Source organism: Vanessa cardui, chromosome 22 (genome assembly GCF_905220365.1).
Source record: "Vanessa cardui chromosome 22, ilVanCard2.1, whole genome shotgun sequence".
NCBI classification, from domain to species: domain Eukaryota; kingdom Metazoa; phylum Arthropoda; class Insecta; order Lepidoptera; family Nymphalidae; genus Vanessa; species Vanessa cardui.
The window spans coordinates 5,061,700-5,088,802 of record NC_061144.1 but is presented as its reverse complement, the minus strand read 5'-3'; the positions used below and the strand labels follow the sequence as shown (position 1 = coordinate 5,088,802).

The 27,103-nt window shown below is 33.3% G+C and overlaps 1 protein-coding gene across 1 annotated transcript; it reads left to right on the top strand.

The window, feature by feature from the left end:
- Positions 1-17,779: 17,779 nt before the first annotated feature.
- On the top strand, positions 17,780-20,194 carry LOC124539189 (UDP-glucosyltransferase 2-like). The gene is made up of 5 exons (XM_047116488.1): positions 17,780-18,601; positions 18,978-19,200; positions 19,276-19,498; positions 19,614-19,857; positions 20,075-20,194. The coding sequence occupies exons 1-5, from the start codon at positions 17,780-17,782 to the stop codon at positions 20,192-20,194; spliced, it is 1,632 nt and encodes a 543-aa protein (XP_046972444.1).
- The last annotated feature ends 6,909 nt before the right edge of the window (positions 20,195-27,103 follow it).

Here is a 27,103-nt window from a genome sequence, read left to right as displayed (position 1 = left end):
ACTTATTTAAATGTTTCAAAAAGAGAGAGAAACAAAATCTATAGTTAATAATTAAATAGGGATGTCCCAATACAACCCTTACAATCATATATATTAATTATGTTTTAAAAACTTCACTTCTTAACTGGGATTCTTAATTTGAAAAATAAATTTAATAGTTTCGAAGTCTCCATTCGGTTTCCATAACCTATTCTTGCTATTAGGTACGGTTAGCATAGCATTCCTTCTATTCCTATCAAATATTTGTTCTTTATCAAATCAAATAAAAATAAACCAATATTATGGACAGTAGCATAATACTCCACAATACCGAATTTTCGAATGCAACATTTATCATTCCACAACAAATACTCGATAGTAACAGATGATACCTACCTGCTGTAACGTTTACTGAACTGCAGACGGCACTCAGCCCTTAAAATTACTAATGTGGAACTTCTGAAATTAAAAATTTATCTTATTTTCAATTGTTTTATTGCGATCTCATTACATAAAGCCATTTAGGTGAATTTAATGGCCGAAAGAATATTTCATAAAGTTTCTTGACTAAATCTAACTAAAAACATCTTGGGGATTATATGGTACAATACAGAAACTACTGTTTGGTTATTCTATATTTTTTTATCAAGAAACTTGAAACTCACCGCACAACGCGAGTTTAAAATAACAGAATGGGATATGCAATATTGACGATTAAAATTATAAAATTTATAGGATATACATATCAAAATGGCTTATCACTTTCGTTGTTAATATTTTAATTGAATAATCAAATATCGAATACATTTTTTATTGTTAATTAAATAAAGCGCTTATTATTTTTGTTAGCGCCAGACATAAATAGCATAGCAACCTACTCGCCTACCGCCTATTCTATTCGCATGTGTTAAATTTTTTTTTTATTTCAATAACAGATTTCTCAGCAAAATGCTCCAAGACCTCAATCGTGTTTCCCAACACATGGGCCTCAAAATAAACATGGACAAAACCAAAGTCATTTACAACCAATTCCCATGTAGCGCCCACCTCAATGTCATTGTGAAACTCGATTCTCGAAGTGTTAGGCGAATACGTTTATCTTGGACAAACGGTCTAACTAGGGAGATCCAACTTCGAGAAAGAGGTCACTCGGCGAATCCAACTCGTCTGGGCAGCGTTCGGGAAGTTACGCAATACAATACCTCAGTGTCTTAAGATAAAAGTGTATGAACAGTGCGTGGTGCCGGTTATAACCTGGTTTCTAACTGTGGGCCTTTTAAGAAGGTTCAGTTCAGTCACTCAGCGAGCTATAGAGCGGGCTATGCTCGGAGTTTCACTATGTGATCGAATCAGAAACCTCCTCGTCCGTAGACGAACAAAGGTAACCGACGTAGTGAAGCGAGTTAGCGCGCTGAAGTGGCAATGGGCAGGGCACATAGCTCGAAGGACTGATGGCCGATGGGGCAAAAATTTCGATTGGAGACCACGTACCGGCAAGCGCAGCGTAGGGCGTCCTCCCGCGAGATGGACCGAGGTCATCTGGTAAAGTCCGCGGGGTATCGCTGGATGCAGGCCGCAACTCATTTGTCAAGGTGGAAATCATTGGGAGAGTGCTTTGCTCAGCAGTGGACGTCTTACGGCTGAAATGATGCTCTAGTAATCGTATTATTGTATTGTATTAATATTAAGATCTAAACTAATTAGCTTAATACTAACTTTGTGTGTTGATCATTGCAATTTAATTGTAATAAACAATTCATATAATTTGTCAATAATTTAACAAGCAATAACAATTATACTTTATCGCAAACTTAAATCGTAACTTAATGCTTTAACACCTCGTCGATCCAGAGAAAAGAGTCCCTGAATTAGGAGCTACCATCACTTTTATAAGCCTCACTACAAATCACGTGATTCACAATAATGAAGAAAAGTCAAAGTACAACAACAACAAAAACAACAGCCTGTAAATTCCCACTTTTTTTTTTATGGTATAGGTTGGCGGACGAGCATATGGGCCACCTGATGGTAAGTGGTCACCATCGCCCATAGACATTGACGCTGTAAGAAATATTAAGTATTCCTTAAATCGTCAATGCGCCACCAACCTTGGAAACTAAGATGTTATGTCCCTTGTGCCTGTAGTTACACTGGCTCACTCACCCTTCAGACCGGAACACAACAATACCGAGTATTGTTATTTGGCGGTAGAATAACTGATGAGTGGGTGGTACCTACCCAGACGGGCTTGCACAAAGCCCTACCACCAAGTAAACTGCTGGGCTAAAGGCCTCCTTTCCCTTTGAGGAGAAGGTTTTGGAACATATTCCACCACGCTGTTCCAATGCGGGTTGGTGGAATGCGCATGTGGCAGAATTTCTATGAAATTTGTCACATGCAGGTTTCCTCACGATGTTTTCCTTCACCGCTGAGTACGAGATGAATTATAAAGACAAATTAAGCACATGAAACAGTGGTGCTTGCCTGGGTTTGAACCCGCAATCATCGGTTAAGATGCACGCGTTCTAACCACTGGGCCATCTCTACTCTTCAAGACTAGTCAAAGTACCCTCTTATTGAATATCAATGTTTTTAATACAATTTAAATCTAATTATTATTATTATTATAGAATTAATTAGAACATACAATAAATAATGTAAACCTTTTTGTAAACTTCTAATTATTTAATAATTTCTTACTTAATCTGTCACTGGCATTTTACAGTTCTAGACGGTAAGAACCTGTGTTGCAGATCAATCAATAGTTTGACTTTTCATAGTTGACCTTGATAGGTATTCAGGATATCGACAGTATTATCGATAGTATCGTTTTGGTCAATACTATACATACTATCTTAACTATCGATTGTAGACCCAGCTTCAGATAAACAGGAACATCAAATAATTAACAATATTTAATACGGTTTACAATATTTATTTTTACAGTTTTCTTTACAATCATCCATTATCTTCTGTATTTAAAAGCAGATAAAGAATTCCCACGTCAAATTTAATAATATTCTATTTCTACTTTTATTTATAAAAATGTGAAACCAAAAAGTATTCATTACATTCATATAATTCAGTGACTGAATATAGCTCAATCACTAGAAGTTATACAACCTTTAATGATTATTTATAAATGTTATATTTAAAATACTTTATAGGATTACACGATAGACCATCGACATGCTATACTATTAAGAACATAATAATCAAGCTAAGCACATTAGTAACAACTAGATGTCTAGTTGTTACTAAAAGGTAGTTTTTTTCGCCATGTCATTGTACGGACTTTTCTAAATTCCCAATGTATACACAGGTCCAATAAAGAGCTATTAATTTTAAGTGCATTGAGTTTTCTTCATCATCTTATACATTACAATTTTAATTTTAAACCTAACAGAACAGTATTCATCAAATCCTTCGCCTTTAAACTTCAAAGGATGAAACAATTGACTATACTGTTTGTTTAACTAATGAATCGATAAACATACAAACGTTATATTTGTTCAAATAACAGATAATTGTATAAATACGACATATTGTATGATAATGTATGTCAAATTCGATGAACTTCGTAATCTAAAAATTCAATATATTATTGTTAACAAGTAACGATAGCTACTTCTCAAAGAGTGTTAATTGTATATTATAAACAATATACCATTTATGCGCTTTTATATGTATATTTATATAGTGATAACTACCAAAAATCTACTGATTGATTGGTACTTACTTGTTCGCGTTTACGATTTATATCTAAATTTGTTTAAAGTAAAGTAAAAAGTTTTTTTTACTTTTACTTTTTTACTTTTTTTACAATATTCAAAAAGAAAAAGTAATGTGTAAAATCGAATGTTCTGTGATCTTCTTTTGTTAATTTTTTTATTCACTTTCTAATTATTAATGACAACGAAACAATGTATATTTAAATTGCAAGAATTATTATTATATACTAGGTTTTAAAGCAATTTTTTGTTTAATTGAGGTTTTAAGTTCGGACTCCAGTGTCTAAGTAATAGACAATTAATAATTATTTCAATAATTATTATTTCATTGAATAACAGATTGGTAATATTTGAAAGTATTTTAGATGGCACTATGTATATTCGCTCCACCTAAAACTAACAATAATTATGTTAACTATCTCTATCTATATCGTACTACTATACTCTATATCGTAAATTGCAAAAGAAAATTTAAATATATTGGTTGGTGACAAATTTTGGTACGGCACATGCCTCAAGATATTTATGAAGATTCTTGCCTTCACCGCCGATAATATAATTATACGCGCTATTTAACACATGATAACTTAGTAATGTTTGTCCAGTTGAACCCAAAGTTGATTATCGGGTTCGTTAATTACAAGGAAAAATGGTTAATGATATTTACATACTCTTTAAGTAAATTTGACGAATTATGAGTTATTTGTGTGATCTATTTATTAAGTAAAACTATTTGAAATCAAAGTTTTTTTATATAATTACCTTTAATAGACATAAGTTAATATGTTGTTTGAGGATTTTGATTCATTAAACTCTAGCAGCCTCTTTCAAAAAAGGTTTAAATACTTTTAATTATGCGGTTAAATAAAATAGATGAAATCAGGATGACCATTAATTATTTTTTTCTAAACTGAATAGTTTACGCAAGATATGTTCCAAAATGGTGAAATGTTTGCCCCCTTTTGTAAGCATATGATGTACAATACCATGCAAACTCTCACCGAAGATTCGTTTGCAGGAGATACAGTCAGTAGTTTTTTTTTTAAAAGTCATTTATCGTATACCACAATTAATTGAATTCTATCACAAATAAATAGGGATATATATTTATAAACCTTGTAATCTATAATATATACATACCTTACTTGCGGTTACGGAACCCTCGTGGGCTATAATAATAGAAAGAAGATTTTGAATTTAAATAACTTAGATAAAACTAAAACATTTATTGATCCAAGTTCAACTTAACCTAACGCTTCTATAGCTTAGAATCCGCATTTCGAATTACCTATCAAGGAATTCCCGACAACAGCCAGAAATTTGGACGGTGAAAGTATGCAAGCCAAGGGTTCTGCTCCTGAAATATTTTAGATCGTATTGGTATTAACTACCATTTATATAAGAAATGATTATTGTCCGTGGTGACCACTTACCACTAGCTTATTCGCCTACCAATATCATCAAAAAAAATCTATGTCGTTTATGTAAATTTTATGAAGTAGGTTAGGCGAAGACGTATGAACAAATGTGCCTATTGATAAAGGCCATGGAAGGTGACTATTTATCATCAGATACTAAATAGTCACCAATTTGCCATTTACCATTGCAACTAAGGTGCCAGTTACTTCGGCCCTTCGAACATGAACTCCATAAGAAGTATTGCTCTTTGTCAGTTGTCATATTAGCAAGTGGTAGCTCTGATTGTCTAGAGTAAAACCCTACCACCAAGAAGTCGTTATATCCATACGGGAATCCATCATAATTATAATAGAATAAGACATTGAATTCGACATTGTTGCTTGAGAATAGAATATTTGATGGCTTTCATTATTAATTACAAACGCAAATTGTAAATAACTCTAATGTTCTAATTTAGTAATAATTCTTTAACGTTAAATACACATTATTCAATTGATTCACGTTACTGATATTTGGTTTTAAAACAATTACTATAATCAATGATCATTCGTAACTCAATGCGGTCAGATAAACACGCAACTCATTGGCTAATACACGGTACAGAAAATTATTTGTTTGTGTGTTCTATTTATTCCGTGAAACGATTTTATAAATAGAACATTTGATTTTTTTACGTAAATACTTATCTTTATTGGCTTAAGTTGATTATATCTGTTGTTTTAAGAATTTGTTTTTAATGTACGCTTATAACCTCTTTTTTTATAAAACTTTTTAAGTGGTGTTAAACCCTGAGTTGTATTTTTCTGTGTTTAAAGATTGGATATTCTAAACGAACTCATCATTATTTAACTAATCACGAGTACTTTTGCCATAAATTCTTTTTTCAAAATTATTATTGTCACACATTATTTTAATATGTTTTTTTTTTATTTTGGCTTTTATTTGTGACAAGAGGACACAGATTATTTCGCCAATGTCACGAAGATTTCGAGCTCTCCCATGGATAATTATAAAATTTCCAAATATGTGACATAAGGATTTAAAAAAAAGATAATATTTTTGTAACATTTGCTATTTCTTAGTACCCTTCATAACTGGAATGGAAAAATATCCATAAATAATATTTTTATTATTTTTCTTTTAATTTACAAAAAAGACAAAGATTGAAGTGTGTGTGGTTCACAATTAAATTCCGAGTTGAATCTTCAAACCCACTAGACGCTCAGCTCGTTAGGGTAACTGGCTCGACGCCAGATCTACAAACATATTGACAAATGACGATACACCTCGCCAGAGGAGTTAGTGATCCTTAACCGATTTATTTGTTCAGATTTAGGAAACGATATATTATCCTCATACGATCAGATAAGTTGGAGCTTAGGTAAGGGATGTGTCTGGTGATTTACGGATCAACCGGTAAATATTGGTGTGAGAAGCTTACAGCTGTTCGTTATTTACGATATTAGAAAGACGAACCAGTTTTAACCGGTTTTAAAAGCAATAAGATTATTTTAAAAATGTAGGTATTTTTCATAGTTATTTTGGCAATGATAAGTTCTTTCTTTCTTCGACAAAAGAACGTAGCAAAATATTAGCGCTCGATTAAGCAATAAAGAAAATTTATTGACTATAATTTATAAGTGCGTATGGCTTAGGATAAATATATTGGTGACTTTTTTTGTATTTATTAATTTATTTTATAGACTACTAGTTGACCGCTGCTCGCTCTTGTTGTCGAGTCAAGTTTTGATTGTCATATGTTACGCAAAAGAGTAGCATATGTCCTAACTTGGAGTACAAGTTTGCTTCCTACCAAATTGCGGTTTGATCTTGTAAGAGCGACAGAAAGACAGGCGGAGTTACTTATTAATATAGATTTAGTAGCAATAGCTAATTTGTGGATCAGTTTCTTCAATCTTATTTTATCTATATTCCAATTATTAACACCAGATAAGATACTTATCTAGTGATAATAATTGGTATCATCATTACATTCGAAATTCAAATTTGTCTTCATTCATTACTTTCCAGACTATTTAATCAGCCGATGATAAGGCATTACATTGCAAATCCTATTTATGTATTTTAATATAAATTATATAATAAACTTCAGCATTAGTTTGCAATAATCCGTTTATAATGGCAGGTTTATTGAATCTTCAACAATTTGAAGTGAAGTCTGCAATGCAAAACAACGCAAATGCTTGACAAAATAATACTCCATTAAATTCTAAAGCTTATTATAACAATATTAGTAATATTATTAATAATACGATATAAATTCAAAGATTTATTCAATTTCTTCTGCGTCTATTAGTGAGGAATATTAATGTACAAAAAATCTGTCCTTAAATCATTTTTTGTTTAAAGTCGGATGATGTTACAGAATTAAAATTAATATCGTATTTTGGTGTAGCTTTTCCATCTTGTTCAAAAGGACAAGAAGTATTGTTGTTTTAGCAGATTAGATTAAGGCTAGCGCATTACCAGCAGAATCATTCGCAAGGACAGCGTCGGGTCAGCGGTCATATTAAAAATATAAATTGGACAACAACACATACATTATCCCGATTCCAATGTAAGTAACTAAAGCACTTGTGTTATGGAAAGTCGGAAGTAACGACGGTACCACAAAACCCCAGACCCAAGACAAAATGGAAAATTAATGAACTTTTTCTACATTAACTCGATCGGAAATCGAAGTCAGGAACTTGGAGTGGCGTAGCTATATAAACCGGCGTACACACTACTCGACTACAGAGATATAATATGAGAAAGAAGATAAAATATAAGAATATTTTTATATCTATTTGAAACAGCTTAAACAGTGTGTGTGGACGTCCCCAGGCACGGTGGAGTGACGATTTACGCAAGGCGGCAGGCAGGAGCTAGATGCGAGTAGCCGGAGAAAGACCACAGTGTCAGGCCCTTGGAGAGGCCTATGTCCAACTGTGGACAAAAACGTGCTGATGATGAAACAGTGTGCTCACCAGCCTAGAAACATTTTAATTAGATTTTCAAAACCTGTAATTGCTCCCTGGGAGGATTGAGTACGAAAACGTTAGACGCAAAATAATATTAGTTTGGTTTGGTTTACTCCACTTCGCCACTCCCGGGTCCCGGTTTCGATTCCCAGGCGAGTCAATGTCGATTTTTTTATGTTGTCTTGGGTCTGGGTGTTTGTGGTACCGTTGTTAGGTACTTCTGATTTTCCGAAATAAAAGTACTTCAGCTACTTACATTGGGATCAGATTAACGTATGTGTACTAATCGCTCATCAGATATTCCAACGGAAAGACCAAATTATTCGTCAAATTTTAAGCAATAAAATTGCTTTTGCTTGTGGTATATAAGCAAAATAAATTTCAGTTCTTGTTTAAATATACTTTGGTTAGTTAGTTCAAAGTTTCATCTTTATGCACATTGGTGAATAAAATATTCAAGTCTATTTGAGAACTATCTCTGACAAGCCTTACGCTACACGTTTCACAAACGCTACGTGAGACTTCGAGATATATCTTCAATTGTAAACATGAATACATTTGGTTTGACGATAATATTACTGGAATAAGTTTGCTTGTTTTTAAAAATCAGTAGGTTTTTTAAAATTAGAATTTCACTTAAAAACAGATATAAAACGAAATCAGTATTTAACAAGTTTTAAACATTTATCACGTAAAACAATTAAGAACCTTTTTTGTTTTATCTCCTTCGATTTTTGAGATGATGTAAATCTAAGGCATAATAGAATAGAATGGGTTTGAAATATATTCCACTAAGCTGTTCCAATACGGGTTGGTGGAATACATGTGGCAGAATTTCTATGAAATTTGTCATATGGAGGTTTCCTCACGACGTTTTCCTTAACCGCCGAGCTCGAGATGAATTATAATCACAAATTAAGCACATGAATATTAAGTGGTGCTTGCATGGGTTTGAACCCGCAATTATTGGTTAATATGCACGCGTTCTAACTACTGAGCCATCTCGGCTCTCGGCAAAGAGCGTTAACTTTTTGTTTATCGATAAACAATCAAATATATATACTTTTTGCTTTTACGTCAATAAATTGGCAATCAAATTCATTTTATTCGCTGCTTCTAATTTTAGTTGATAGTAATATATATAACTGAGGCAGTTTTGGATAAAATTCAAATACATTTTGTCGGGAGTGATTGCAAAATCGTTTTAAAGTAGGGTTTCCGATACGGTTGTCATTGTCTTCCCTATATACGGTTGCTTATATCAAAAGCTGTATATAATAATAATAAATACATATTGGACAACATCACATACATTACTCTGATCCCAATGTAAGTAGCTAAAGCACTTGTGTAATGGAAAATCCGAAGTAACGACGACACCACAACCCGACTGACCCAAGACAGCATAGAATACTTGTGAACTTTTTCTACATCGACTCGACCGGGAATAGAACCCTTCCCGGGTGGCTTCTCAGTGTGGCGTACCAAAACCGCTCGTTACTACACGGATAATTATATTATTGGTGCGATCATCAAAAGAGGTGTAGGATTAGGTATACTTGGTGGTAGGGCTTTGTGCAAGCCCGTCTGAGTAGGTACCAACTCACTCACTCACTCATCAGTTATTCTACCGCCAAATAACAGTAGTCAGTATTGTTGTGTTCCGGTTTGAAGGGTGAGTGAGCCAGTGTAACTACAGGCACAGGGGACATAACATCTTATTTCCCAAGGTTAGTAGCACATTGACGATGTAAGGAATAGTTAATATTTCTTACAGCGTCATTGTCCATGGGTGATGGTGACCACTTACCATCAGGTGGCTCATATGCTCGTCCGCCAACCTATACCATAAAAAAAAGATTAAACAAGGAAATTCGCAATCACTTGACCGTGGAGCTGTGTGATAATAACAGGTTTATTTTATCTGAACGTAAATATTACGGTGATATGTTAATTTAGCCGATGCACGCGATATCATACCACTTTGGACTTGCCGGTAAGTGTTTGCACGTGTTATTATGATAGCATTAAGATAGGATTCATTGATGTGTTTATATGGATATGTCGTTCTTTTTTTAAATATATCTGAATTTTTAATTAACTTTACAAATCTTTATAATGTTTAATTATAATATTAAAAAAACTGTAAGCATATATTCTTTAAATACTTGATAAATTATATAGATTATCTAAACATATAATAAAATTGAGGTGTTCGTTTATAATGTAAATAAAGTAATGTTAAAGTAGCCCTTTTTAACTCAATGCATACACGGTACATATACCAAAAACAACATTTTTTAAAATTTTTGTCGGTCTGTCTGTACGCTGTTTGTTCCGGCTAATATGTGAAACGGTTGGACCGATTTTCACTGGCAGATAAGTTACTACTTAGGCTACAATATTTTTTTTTTGTTAAATTAAAACGCGTACAAGGTCGCGGGCACAGCTAGTCATTATATAGATTTGTAACGTTAAAGAACAGCTCATTATTACGGTAAATGATTTAAGTACATACCAATATAATGTGTTACTTAAAAAACTCGCTATAATATAAGACAACATCACATACATTACTCTGATCCCAATGTAAGTAGCCCAATGTAAAGCACTTGTGTTATGGAAATCAGAAGTAACGACCGGTACCACAAACACCCAGACCTAGGACAACATAGAAAACTAATGATAATCTACATTAACTCGGCCGGGAATCGAACCCGGGACCTCGGAGTGGCGTACCCATGAAAACCGGTGTACACACCACTCGACCACGGTGGTCGTCGAAACTATAACTATTTATAAATCGTTCTCATATCATACACAGAGGCGACAATGCCTCTGATTATGACATGTAATGTTTTTTTAATTGGTCGGTATTGACGAACTTAAGTATTACCAATAAATAAATTAGGAAAAAAAGTTTAAGGTTAAATATTCAATTATGAATTTCTTAATTGGCAATAGTTATTATGGTAGAATTTCGACCACTGAGCGAATACTAGTTGTATCAATTGTAATGGTCGCATTAACGAAAAAGTACGTAAGGTAAGTTAAAGTGGATACTATAAATACCATTACCATCAGAATTACATCTATACATGGTAACTGTAATTGGTCAAACTACTGTTAGGCCTTTGTACAAGCCTTTTATGTTGCCAATCATCGTATTCTTTCCTGGCAGCTGTACTTAGTATTGTTGTGTATCGGTTTGAACGGTAAGCCAGTGTAACTACAAGCACAAGACACGAAAAATCTCAGCTCCAAAGGTTCTTAACATATTGGTTATGTAAGAATAAAAAAGAACTTCAAGTAAATTAATACGTTTAGAAGTTATACAAACATAGATTATATTTTCTTTATTAATTAACGCACGAATCTGGGCCGAGTCGCTAGTGTAAATGTAACTAGTTATTTCCGGAGTCGGGGCGATAGAACACGAGTTCGTATAGTCGGTTTTATTTGTAAACATCTATTTATTATATAAAATAGATATCAGATATTAGATAACAACTCGCGTATGCTAACACATATACCGATTAATGGATTACTAAACAATGCTGCTGAGCTGAGATCGCCCAGTGGTTAGAACGCGTGTATCTTAACCGATGATTGCGGGTTCAAATCCAGGCAAGCACCACTTTATATATGTGCTTAATTTGTATTTATAATTCATCTCGTGCTCGGCGGTGAAGGAAAACATCGTGAGGAAACCTGCATGTGACAAATTTCATAGAAATTCTGCCACATGTGCATTCCACCAACCCACATTGGAACAGCGTGGTGGAACATGTTGTGGAATATGTCCTTAATGGAAGAGGATAAGTTATAAAAGCATGTTTAAAATATATGAAACGATTTCGTTGGACATCTGATTAGAATGAAATTCCTTTAACTATACACATATTTATTACATGAAAATTCATTTAGTCTTAAAAATTCTTAAAGATTCCCAAGTCAATACGACTTGAGAATCTTCAAAAATTTTTAAGAGTAAGGTTCTGAAAAACCGCCTTTTACAGTTTGGTTTGAGTGGTTGTGCGAGACAGAAAATGTCTTTAGATTTCGACGAGATGTCAGAAGGTGAAATTTAGCCGGTCCGTAAGAGAGTTGGGGCTTCACGTTGTGTATTCTACATCCTATTCTGTACGTGAATTCAATTTTCTTCATAATTATCAAAAAAAAAAAAAAAAATCATTATAATCATTCAGTGAAGACGTGATAACGTATCAAACATACAAACTCACTACCGTATTGATAATAATCTGTAGGATTTCGATGTAAATTGACACACGCAACCTTTAAATAATGAAATTGTCATTATTATAATAATATACTCAATGACTTGCGTCATTTGCATATTGCCGAGACTAGATGAATAGCAAATTATATCATCATTATAAAATAAAATGATAAGACAATCAATTAAATTTAATATATACTAAAAATGATTTTCTTAATAAAATAAATATTTATATTTCTTGCATAAGTATAACAATAAATAGAACACTAGAACAATATTATACTAGGTATATATAACACGCAAAACAATAAAAGGCGAGTTTTAAGCCACTTGCCATCACGGCATACAAGTCAAATTAATAAATATTAATTTATTTAATATTTGCAAATTTTATAACAATGGATTTATGTTATAAAGTAATTTAAATTGGCTACCTCTCAGCTTTATGTTAAGCTAGAACGCTGATACTCAATAGCTGATAAGAAGATTATTCTAAGCAAAAAAACGGAGTTACAGTACCATTTTAAAACAGAATATCTAATTCGAACATTGTAAACCTTATTTAAATATTAATATAGCAAGATACTAACTATAAAGTTATGATATCAATTTGACGAAAATGTTTCCGGGACACGTGACTATAAAATCTAAAAATTTTTGAGGACTCGCATACAAGGCATGATGGATCCATATTGATGATTGCCACTCTGTTGCCAAATTAAAAATATATTTATATTAAGGAACGCTTGTGTGCAAAGGGTTATTATACAATTAATGAGTTTATGATTGATAGCACACCTTGGGAATGAAACCATCGCCTCCTGGCTATTTCATTTAATTTAAATTGTTTATATAACACATGAGACAAAAATAATAATAACCCGCTGAGTTTCTTTCGCCGGTTCCTCTCAGGTCAGGGTATTTTCTTTTCCGAACCGGTGATACTGTTTCAATTGACTATCAATAAGAAAGTGTAATACTTCTATATTGAATAAAGCAATTTGAGTTTGAGTTTGATTTAGATTCTATAAAAAAATAAATGTGTAAACAGATTGCTTGGATGACGTGCTCCTTAAAATCGATTTGAGGAAGTATTACAGTTTACGATTTATTGATGTCATCGAGCTGTCAGCTGATTTCACAAGTATTATACAATATGCAAGTATCTATAATAGTTTTGCCTCCCAAGGTCAAAAGCATACTTAATTCAAAGTAAGCTCTTACAAATAGTTTACATGATTAAATTTATATTTAGCTTACGATAATTTTCAATTAAAGTTATTAGGAAGTATTGATAATAATAATGTATTTACTTGAATTAATTTTTAGAAAATCGGTAAATATATATTTTTCTCAGAATTAAATTAGCTTATACACGTTTAATTGAATAATTAATAGAAATGAACACGATGTGAATGACTGTGTTTTAATTTTACAAAATTACATGTTTAGCAGATAAGTCATAAAGTTGATAAAATTACGAGTATTTTACTACTCATCGTGAGGTCGAAAAATTCGTCCGGACGTCTTAAATAAAATATATATTTTTTTAAAATAACACCGACTTCAAAGTGATCAGTAAAAAAGTAATAAAATAATTTGATTTAAACACGTATTATTGAAATCGGCCGATCGTATGTAAATATTTCTACATTTTGTTTTTCACTCAAAATCACTTTGAAGTCGGTGTTATTTTTTTTTTTTAAATATTTTATTTTACTCTTTCTAGTGTTATTTTCTCAAAATATAAATTAAATTTCCTTATGTAACAAATGGTTATTTGTTGATTTTTTCAAAAAGCGCTGAACCGATTTCAATAAAACTTATATGGGACCACTTCTGAAGCATGATATACCAAACAATAACATAACAAAAGAAATGTTTAGTGAACCTGTACTTCTCTTCATAAAAGCTACGAAGAGAAGTATAAATCCATATATTAATGTTGAAAGAACTATTTCCTAACTCCTAATAATTGAGGACTTACACCTTCCATCATCAGCTCAGCAGTATAATATTATAATATAACTTCAGGATATATGTAAAACACGGTACATGTGTACAAAATCATCAAAATCGGATCATAAATGGCGAAGTAATCGGCGAACAAACATAAATATATATATATACCTGTCGAATTGAGAAGACTCCTTTTTTGAAGTCGCTTAAAATGAATTCTCATAACCGAGTTTCGTTAGTAAAACGCCGTCACAAATAAACAAGTTTACCCTTATTATTAGCCCTTTCCCTGACCTGTGTATAGAACGACACAACTTAGATGTGGCATCGGCAAATTCAATAAAACCGATTACTGCCGATTTATACAACCAACAGAAATACCTCCCTATCGCGCCATTCGACGCCATTCGTCGCTATTGATTCTCACATCATTTCAACACGAGAAAGCAAGTGCTTGTAAATCGACGTGTTAAACTGACGAATATATTAGGTCATATTATGATATTACAAGCTATTACGTTTGTGTAAAGATCTGTCCACATAAGAAATAAATATTGATAATATGGGATAGCGTACTTACTTCGGATTTGATCGGTTTTACGAATTTTACCGATGCTAAATCTAAGTTGTGTCGTACTACACCATTTATAATCACGCTTACTATGTCGGCTATTTGGGCTTGTTAAGATGTTAACAGTACCTTAATAAGTTTATTTAGCGTTCACTAAACATTTATAAGCCACACGATCTTATCTGAGGAATTGTAGATAAAGATTAATTTGTATGTTGTGTCAACGACCTTCGACATTCCAATATTATAGCTACTACTAAATTATCTTCAATTATTGCTTTATCCATATGTATATAGAGAACTTTTTTTTTTTTTAACTATTCGGTATTATTATAAAAGTTGTATATAACTTATAGTTTTTTCGAACCAAATCGACTTTTTATCTGATTTAAATAATTTATCTATTTTTACTTTTGATATTTCTGTTATTTAAACATTTCGTTACTTAAGGGCAATACGATGTTTTGAATATTACAAGCAACGTCTCATTTAAGGGAAATCACTAATGTTACTATTTACCCTTTTCATTGAGCCTTATTGTGCTGGGAGGTTTTTTACATCACTGGCAAAATTTTACTATTGAACTATTCACCCTTTTATATCTGTATAAAGCTTTTATAGGAAGCAAAGCATACAAGCAAGCAAGCAAGCAAGGAACTTAGGTATGGAATTACGCAGCATTGAAAGCATTCAGCGTGTCTTCAACAAACCGACAGCTTACCTTTCTTATCTATCTTTTATAAGCAGCATTACAAAATCTCGGTCCTATTTTCCACATTAAAATTATTAATTAAATTATTAAGTACAGTACAACGACATACCGTGCGTAGATCTCGTTGTTATATATCAAAAATATTCCACATCATGTTGTCTTAAATTTTCGCGATTATTACACATTTAAATAAAACTATTTATAACGGATGAATCGCGTATATTAATTATTTTTAAACATCCCGACGTATCGAGCACTTTGCAGTGTTCGTGGTCACGGGTAGTAGTCTACCGATTCATCCGTTATAATTAGTTTTATTTAAATATTCCACATCCCTTTCGATAAAACTTGAAACAATCCCCACTAAATATGTATGTGTATAATAAAATAAATATCAATATATAGGATCGGTATATTTTTTTCAATTCACGTTTTATTTTTAGAAAAAAAAAGAACAATCAATTTTCCGTGAAGTAATTCCAAAAAAGAGTTGTGTTATAAAGTCGATTTTTATGAGGATAAAATATACATAATGTTTTGGGTACACTTACAATTTTACATAATAATGATACACTAACTAAATACAACTTACCTTTAAGTTTACTTGATGGTAGGGCTTTGTGCAAGCCCATCTGGGTAGGTACCATCCACTCATCAGATATTCTTCCGCCAAACAACAGTTCTTGGTATTGTTGTGTTCTGGTTTGAAGGGTGAGTGAGCCAGTTTAACTATAGGCACAAGGGACATAACATGGTTATGTTCCTAAGGTTGGTGGCGCATTGGCGTTGAAAAGAATGGGTAATGTTTTTTTATAGCGCCGTTGTCTATGGGCGGTGGTGATCATTTTCATCGGGTGGCTCATATACTCGTCCACCAAGCAATAGCATAAAATATTAATAATAACTATTAACAAATGAAGTATTCGTCACTGCATCGCAGAATTATACATGCCTATAAAATCTTACTACTAGAAAAAAATCAAACGTAGAACACGAAAGTTTGATTTTTATCTGTATACCACTACTATTATTACTACTATCTGCTACTGCAGTAAGCTTCTTAACAGAAATAAGACATTACTGCAAGAGAGCCTTCTCATAATAAATAATAAATATATTTTTAATAGTTATTTATGTGACGTAAAAAATATTGCAATAAAACACCGGGATATTCACGCAGGGAAGAGGGCGAAGTATTCCTTACGACTTCCTTATGACTTCCTGGCGGTAAAGATTCAAGTGGAAAAATTGTCAGATTTTTGAAATATTTTACATAGAAAAACCTCATAGGGACTTTTATATACCTTAAAGGTGATATAATCAGTTTTAACCGCATTACTGCTTCAAATTCAAAAAAACTACACAGCGTTTAAATGTGTATAATTTTGGATTTCATAATAGGTGCCTTCTATAAGCGTGTCTTTTTTTAAGTGAAATATCTTATGGCCAGCAATTTAGGATTTATAGACAGTTTTTTATACTACAGAACACTTACAATAAATACGTAAATAATTTGAATGGAAAGATAATTGATAAACAGCTTTATCATCTTCAATGATAATGATTTAAAATACATTATTGATATCATATACAGTAATGATAATATCACAATGGACACAAAAATGATACAGCATATTTTGATATGTAGTTATTGTATATATTTTTATGTAAATAGCTAGACTTCGTACACGTTTGAATATAGCAAAAAAATTTTATTAGCAAAGTTACTCCTTATTACATCATCTATATGCCAGTGAAAGTCCCGTCAAATCGGTTTAACCGTTCCAGACATCAGCCGGAACAAACAGAAAGACAGACGGAACAAAATTGAAAAATATGTTATACCAAAAGTTATATGTACTGCGTACACATGAATTTAGTAAACGGCGGTTATTTTGATATTAATGACAATCCAATTTTGTTATAGTATAAATTACTTAATGTCGTTTTATTATACGTAAAAAACAAATCCGGTTTTGAACAGAATGTGTGTAAGCGTATTACATCAATTTAAGCATGACAAAGCAAGGTACTTTCGAAACTGGCATAATTTTGTAAATCATTGAAGTTATTGTATAATCATAATTATCTTATTTTATCGCGATTATTACTTATCACCAAACAGGAAAAGTTTATGAAGCTATGAAAAGGTTTTATCCAGTAGTTCACAGAAAAAAATCAAAGATGTCAAACGTGCTAGCTGTGTTTTTCGTTCTTTTAATTGCAAAATGCGAGTGTGCGAAAATATTAGGGGTGTTTCAAATGCCGTCTATCAGTCATCAAGTAGTGTTTCGTCCCCTGATGCAGGAGTTAGCAAGACGTGGACACGATGTGACAGTGATAACAACAGATCCAGTTTTTCCAAAAGGACAAAGTCCTCAAAACCTGACTGAAATAGACGTTCATGATATATCTTATGACATGTGGACAAATTTCGTTAAGATGGATAAAGGAAGCGGTGATAGTTTTCTTTCACAACTGAGACTTATTTCTGAAATAATGGCCGGAGTTTTTGAAGCGCAAATGAAAACTCCTGAAGTCCAGAAACTTATTAATGACAAGGAAAATAAATTCGATTTGGTCTTTATAGAATCGTGTATGAGACCAGCTCTGGGTTTCACTTACTTATACAAAGTGCCGGCTATATCTATAAGTTCATTTGGTCCTTTATATGAAACCTTTGACGAATTAGGAGCTGCAACCAATCCTCTCACATATCCTGTCGTGAGTCGCCAACGAATTTACAATTTAACGTTGTGGGAAAGGATTCGAGAGCTATATATAGATTTTAAGGGAAGACATATAGTAGCTGATTATATAAATTCAGAAGACAAAATGTTACAGAAAATATTTGGTCCGGGTATTCCAAGTATTACAGAATTAAAAAAGAACATACAAATGCTGTTTTTGAACGTACATCCGATGTGGGATTTCAATCGTCCTGTACCACCGAATGTTGTTTATTTGGAAGGCTTACACCAAAATCCTGCTAAAGAATTACCACAGGTAAATGAAACGATACTTAATTACTTTTAAAGCAAATGATTTTACTTTATGTGCAAGTTTCTTTGGCATATAATACATTATTTTTATTTGAGTCAATCGTCATCTTATCTTCATAATTCATCTTCATGTTCTGACATCTTAAATTTTTGTTGAAATAAAATACGCAAATTACAACTAGTTTGATTATACACAATATTTGTCCCAGGGCGAATTAAATTTACTTCAATTGGTAAATGTGGTAATATAATACTAAATGAAACTCCTGCAATGCATAAGGGCATTAATTTTTATTTTATATGTCCATATTTATTTCAATTTTGTGCTTCATGTGTAACTTGAGTGATACCAAAAGAACATGATATATAAATTTTTTTAGGAACTCAAATCTTACCTCGACTCTTCAAAAAATGGTGTCATATACATGAGCTTCGGTACAAACGTCAAACCCTCTTTGTTACCGAAAGAGAAGATGGAAATATTTACAAAAGTATTTTCCGAGCTGCCTTACGACGTTTTATGGAAATGGGATAAAGATGAAATTCCAGGTCGTTCTAAGAACGTAAGAATTTCTAAATGGTTACCGCAGTCCGACTTACTCAGTGAGTTCAATGTTTTATTTCATTGACATAAAGTCATCAAGGTAACAATTATAATATGAATATTGATACTTTCAGAACATCCCAAAGTTAAGCTTTTCATAACTCAAGGAGGCTTGCAATCGACAGACGAAGCGCTAACAGCTGGAGTGCCTCTTATCGGTGTGCCAATGCTTGGAGACCAATGGTTCAATGTGGAACAATATGTTGAACATAATATAGGCAAAAAACTCAGTATAGAGACACTCACTGAGGAAGAACTAAAGAACGCAATAGAAACTATTATTACCAATAATCATAGGTATTATAAAAGATTTTTATTGAATATTTTAAAATTTATTGTTTGAAAATCACGTTACATAGATTTATGATGTCTGATATATTTTTTTTTTTTTATAAAATCGTTTTATTTTTAGCTTTCGCGAAAATGTTATAAAACTAAGAAACATCATCCGAGATCGACCACTGTCACCATTGGAACGCGCTGTGTGGTGGACGGAGCACGTCTTGAGACATAAGGGCGCGGCGCATCTGCGTTCAGCAGCAGCTAACATGCATTGGACTGAATACTATGCCCTTGATTTAATTCTGTTACTTTTAGTCTCTTTTGTAATTTTACTGTTAGTATTGACTTTTATAATCCGTATAGTTTTATTAAAATTAAAGAAAAATCGGATTAAGACAAAAATTAATTAAAGTTACCTCAAATATTATGGGCTTTTATTATATATTGATATAACTTTCACGTTTGGGAGAATTTCAAGTAAACATTGTAAAAAAACATCCCACCAAAAACATTAAATGTAAAAATAAAATTTTAACAAAAAGAAAGCATAGAAAAATAATTGCATATTTAACATATAGTTGCGAAAAACAGCCGCGAATCGCTTCGAGAAAAGATGGTACAGCCGTGCCTGTTTTGCTCGAGACTTGGCTGGGGCACTGCCGTGCCTCCAGATTCAATAATGACATTCGAAAAATGCTCGAGTTAATCTAATGATCAGTTTACTAGATTTTCCCAATAAGTGACTTAAATGGAGATTACTATCGACAAGTCCGGGGCCCCTAGCCTCTCGTGAACCAGTGAATCAGGGCTTGAAATACTACCGTTAAAAAAATACTCATTGTGATAAATTTAATTTTAAACATTCTTTACATCAACTTTCTAAAGCACCTCGGCCTGGTTTCCTTTTAGACAGGTATGAGTAGAGTGCACTAATGTTTCACAACCACCTCTGCTTGCAAAACCGAGTTGAATTGGTTTAAATTTGGTTTTTAGGGTAAAATGCTAATTAACATACTAAACGGCGAAAAGGGATCTCGATTGCTAATTAACGGCTACTTCCGACTTTTTTACTGAAGGCACAATGTTTTGCATCATGAAGACGTGACAAAAAACAGTAAAATCACCTTACTTGATAGGATAAAATAGATTATATTGCTCAATAAGGCTCTGCCAGTGTCAGCGTCACCGGGCGAGGCATTTACAAGATCTTTAACATATTGTGGATTGATACCATCAATTCCATAAAGGCGAATGACATAACGGCGTCATAGGTATCCTCATCCGTTACCTGTAAAATGCTGTTCTGAATTGACGGAACCAGAAGCACAGATATCGAATTTGCAAAGGATGATTTCCTTGAAGGGATTCTAACGTTATATCATTAAACGGTACGAGGGTATCCATAGAAAAATAATGAGCTACGTACTTAAAATCTCCATCCATTGCTTTACTTCTAACATTTTCTTTAAAACAAAAGTTTGAGGTCGTTGTCGACAATAACAACAGCCTGTAAATGTCCCACTGCTGAGCTAAGGCCCCGTATACGGGCTAAGGTCCCCCCGCCCTTTGAGTAGAAAGTTCGGAAGATATTCCACCACGGTGTTCCAATGCGGATTGGCGGAATACACATGCGGCAGATTTTTTATGAAATTAGACACATACAGGTTCCCTCGCGATGTTTTCCTTCACCGCAGAGCGCGAGATGAATTATAAACACAAATAGTTGCCAATATTTTGGAATTGAAATTAGGGTATTTATTAAACTATTTTGTTTTGATTTGGTCGATAAGGGGACATTTTTGGTTTTATCGTCATGAAAAAAATGTAAAAACATTTTGCCACGCCGAATAACAATGAAAAATACTTTTTTGAACTGCAACGCACAGATCTAGCGAGATACATTCTCACTCCCTAAGGGAATAATATTAATCTCCTTTTATTATTTTGGTGGTGGTCGGTGGTTTTGTTAATAGATTTTCAAAATGAAACGAACCTGCGTAACTGTTTGGGTAATTAAGTTAATAAGAAAAAATAGCAATTGATTTTTCTAATGAATTGCTTTGACAGCGGGTTATATAATTTTTGACTTCTGAAAAGCCAATTTCCCTTGTGCCGGAACTGGCTCACTCGCCCTTTAAACCTGAAGCCAGAAATACCGTTATAATAGGTACTGCTGATTTTAAACCGACTTCAAAAAAAGGACGAGGTTATCAATTCGTCTGTATTTTTTTAAATGTTTGTTACCTCATAACTTTTAACTAGGTGAACGGATTTTGGTAAAATAAAAAAAAATCTTAAGGTATTCTCATATTATTGTTTGCTAGATATATTGTACGGTTTAAGGTAACAATAATTATTGTAACTACATTATATAATTGTAAATCGACTTTTACGTAGTCTAATATTTAAATTCATTTTATGTAGGAGAAGACGAAAATATTTCGAATACGCAATGGTTTCTATTACTTTTAGCGCACATTAATTTGTTTTGAAGTAATATATTGCTTGAAATCGGTATTTTTTTTTTCTTAAAATTTTTGTTTGTACAACATTGTGAGTATTAATCGTGTCTTCTTTCGAAATCTTATGTACTTACCAATGGTATCTCACCTAGAGCTTTGTGTATTGTTTCCAGTGCAGCAACATACTTGTATTTATATTAGTTCATGGAACTACGTAATAAATTAAATAAATTATCATCATCAGCCCATGTTTTTTCCTCTGCTGGACATAGGCCTCTCCAAATACACGCAACTGCGGTCTTTCTGCTGCTACTCGCATCCAGCTTCTGCATGCCGTCTTGAGTAAATCGCCGTAATCGCGTAAATTAGTAAATAATTAATTGGACAAAATCACATATATTAATTTAACCCAAATGTAACTAGCTAAAGCACTTGTGTTATGAAAAACCAGAAGTAACGACGACGAAATATAAATATTTCACAGTCCTTTCGTGAAACATTGGCTCCGAAATCAATTACTATATGTATGTGGATATAGTATATTAAAATCTTAATTTTTTGCGATACAAAGTTGATTTTTATGAATTATTAATATTAATGTTTAGGTGCTATTAGATATTTTTCATATTTATTTACGTCTCGTTAAAAATATTGCAATAAAATGGGGGGATATTCACGCAGGGAAGACGGCGGAGTAACTTCCTTATGACTTCCTGGCGGTAAAGATTCAAGTGGAAAAATTGTTAGATATTTGAAATATTTAAGATACAAAATTTTCCATACGCTCTTTAACACTTTAATAGCGCAAATTATCAGAATTTTAACCGTTCTACTGTTTCAAATTAGGAAAGAGAACTACTAGAAATGAATATTTTTATTTTTTATGATATAATATTTACTCTGAAAACCTTTGGGGCTGAGAGGTAAGAGCTGTTTTTTTGTTGCTAAGCAAAACGTCGTTTGCCCAGCGATTATAATTCATAGTTTTTATTTGACTCAATACTTAAATAAGGAAATACCTAAACAATTTTAACATCAAGATACTTGGATATAATTAATTGACTTGTCATCTTCATTAATTAATGATTTGACAGGTGCTGTTGATACAGTAGAGATAATATGGTCAACACAATGTACACAAAAATGATACAGCATTTTTTGATTTGCAGTTATTGTATAGGTTTTTTTATGTAACTAATAGTGACCGCGACTTTGTACGCGTTTGAATTTGTAAAAAATATTGTATATTTTATCTATGGTACCAAAATATTGTCTATGTACAAACAGCGTCACCCGAAATTCAAATAAATCGTCAGTCCGTTACGAATCATTATCGAGTTTTATTAGGTTATGGGCCCAGTCCAAATTAATTAAAAAGTCTTTATAATAGTGCAGTTACAATGACAGGAAATTATTCGTTCAACGTCCCGAAGCTAAAGGGAAGAGATAATTATGACGATTGGGCATTCGCGGTCGAAAACTTTTTGATTCTCGAAGGTATCGACCTCGCGAACAGTGCTACTCTCAGTGAGCAAGATGATCGGAAGGCTAAAGCAAAGATGGTGATGACTATCGACCCATCACTCTACCATCACATCAAGAATGAAACCACCGTGCATAACTTGTGGGCAAAGTTAAAGTCGTTATTTGACGATTCCGGATTCACGCGTCGCATCAGCCTACTCAGAACTTTGATTTCCATCCGCCTAGACAGCTCGGAATCAATGACTGCGTACGTTACCCAGGTTGTGGATACGGCTCAAAAGCTAAAAGGTACAGGTTTCGAGATTAATGACGAGTGGGTTGGTTCACTTTTATTAGCCGGGTTACCCGACAAGTTCGCGCCCATGATAATGGCCATTGAGCACTCCGGCATAAAAATAAGTGCAGATGCAATAAAGACCAAGCTGTTAGATATGAGTGCAGATATCGAAACTAAAACCGAATGTGCATTTTTTTCAAAAGGTTCTTCCAAACATCAACGGAATGGCGGGAAACGCATACAAGTGTCAACGTCAAATAAAAACATCAGCCATTCAAGTGACGGAAAACCGGTGAAAAATATTCGGTGCTACAAATGCAAGCCACTCGGACATTTCAAAAATCAGTGTCATTCCCCAGAAATGAAAAAGGATAAACAAGTAAATGCATTTAGTGCAATGTTCCTGACGGGTGAATTCAGTGACAAAGATTGGTATGTCGACTCGGGTGCTAGTACTCATATGATTTCGCAGTCGAACAAAAGTTTGCTGAAGAATGTTTCATATAACCTTGAGACTCGTGATATAGTGGTGGCTAATAAGGAAACCGTGCCAGTTATATGTTCCGGTGACATAGAAATTACCACAAAAGTTCGAAATAAGGAACACAAGGTAAATGACAACAATGCTTTATGCATACATAACCTTACCACAAACCTTCTATCTGTGAGTAAGATAATAAATAGTGGCAACAGAGTGATTTTCAAAGAAAATGTATGCTGCATTTATAATAAACACAATGAATGCATTGCAGAAGCTAACCTAACCAATGGTGTGTATAAGTTGAACATTGTGAAGTCAGAACAACTGTTAGCAGCATCTGCAGTGACTTCTAGTTGGACATGGCACAGACGGCTTGGCCACATAAACTGTAATGACCTTAAGATTATGAGAGATGGAGCAGTTGAAGGCTTATTACTCCAAGATATGGCAGAAATTAGCAGAGCTAATTGTACAGTGTGCTGCGAGGGAAAGCAAACCAAACTACCCTTCCCCATTAGTTCATCACGCAGTGATAATATTCTGAATATGCTGACCTCTGCGGGCCTATGAAGAACAAGTCGCTCGGACAGGCTAGATATTTTCTTCTATTGGTCGATGATTACAGTCGAATGGGATTTGTGTATTTTTTAAAATCTAAAGATGAGACTTTCTCTTATTTCAAGCAATTTAAGAACTTGGTGGAGAACCAGAAATCTACAAAAATAAAGATTTTAAGAACAGACAATGGTGGTGAATTCTGTTCAGCACAAATGGAAAATGACTTGAAGCAGACTGGAATTATACATCAAAAGACCAACCCATACACACCCCAACAGAATGGGCTTTGTGAGAGGTATAATAGGTCAGTAGTTGAAAAAGCTAAGTGTCTTTTATTTGATGCCAAGTTTGAAAAAACATTGTGGGCAGAGGCAGTTCAAACTGCAGTATAACTCAAGAATAGATCCCCAGCTGCGGGTCTTCAGCATTGCACCCCATTTGAACTGTGGACTGGCAAGAAACCAGACGTCAGCCATGTACGTGTATATGGCAGCTTAGTCATGACTCATATACCAAAAGAAAGGCGGCTGAAGTGGGATAGAAAAGCGAAAAAACTATCTTTGGTTGGATACTCTGAGAACGTTAAAGGATATAGACTGTATGATCCCGAATCAAAATCTGTTACAGTAGCAAGAGATGTTGTGGTCATGGAACCAGAGAATGACAGTATGACAACACAGATAATATTGGAGGAGAACAGTGAAGAAAAGCAGGATTCAGTGGGGGATAAACAGTCAGACAAGTCAAGTTGTGATACAGAAGATGAGCAGACAAACAACCATGATGAGACTTATATGCCAGAAGAGTCCAGTTTAGAGTCGGAGGACAGCTTCCAGGAGTCAAGTTCATTGATGCCAGAAGATACAGAGATTGCTAATTTTCCTTCTAGTGGTATTTAAAATGCAGAAAAGCGAGTAAGGAAAAAGCCTGAGTACTACGGTATAGCTAATCTGTGTATTAATGATGAGGTGTCATGTGATGACATTTCCTTGAGTGATGCAATCAATGGTCCAGACAGTGTACACTGGCAGCAAGCAATCAAAGAAGAGTTGCAATCATTTAGTGATAGAGAAGCATGGGAACTTGTAGATAGGCCAGTGAACAAAAGAATAGTGAAGTGCACGTGGGTATTTAAAATTAAATATAACAGTGAAAACAAAGTGAGATATAGAGCTAGACTTGTAGCAAAGGGTTTCACACAAAAGAAAGATATGGACTACAAAGAAACCTTCTCACTAGTGCTCAGATATTCTACTTTGAAACTTTTATTAGCTTTAAGTGTAGATAAGAATTTAGAATGTTTACACCTTGATGTACCTACTGCATTTTTAAATGGCTCTTTAGATGAATGTATTTACATGGAAATACCAGCCTATTCAAATATGCCTAACTGTAAAAATAAAGTACTAAAACTTAAAAGAGCTATATATGGATTAAAACAGTCGGCCAGAGCTTGGTACCAGAGAGTGGAAGTTTTTTTGTTAAAACTAGGTTACACCAAGTCTCAGTATGAACCTTGCTTGTTTATGATTTGTAATAAAAATGTCAGAGTGTATATAGCATTATTTGTGGATGATTTTTTTGTATTTTATAATAGTAAAGAAATATGTGATAAATTAATATGTGAATTGAAGGCAAAGTTTAACATAAAAAATTTAGGACAGATGAAACATTGTTTAGGCTTAAATGTAACTATAAAAGATAACTTTGTTACTATAGATCAGAAGGATTTTGTAGATATTATTTTAAAAAGATACAATATGGTTAAATGTAAAAGTTCAGATACTCCTATGGAAAAGAATTTGAAATTAGATAAAGCTAAGTCTATTTCTCAGAAATATCCATATTAGCAGTTATTAGGTGCACTAATGTATTTATGTGTTTTAACTAGACCTGATATAGCCTATGCAGTGAGTTTCCTAAGTCAATATAATAACTGTTATGATGAGACTCACTGGAAACATTTAAAAAGAGTTTTGAAATATTTAAGTAAAACTAAAGACTATGGGTTGAAATATGTAAAAGGGGATAGTTCATTGATTGGCTTTGTGGATACTGACTGGGCATCTTGTTCAATAGACAGGAAATCTTATACAGGGTATATTTTTAAATTGTCTGGAAGTGCAATATCATATGAATATAGGAAACAAAAGACTGTTGCATTGTCTAGCACCGAGGCAGAGTATATGGCACTTTCCGAGGCATGTAAAGAAGCTGTATATTTAAGAAATTTAATTTTTGAAATAAATGGAGGCCAAATTGATAATTTACCTGTAGATTTGTTAAGTGATAACCAGAGTTCACAGAAATTAGCATGTAATCCTTTATTTCATAGACGAACAAAACATATTGATGTT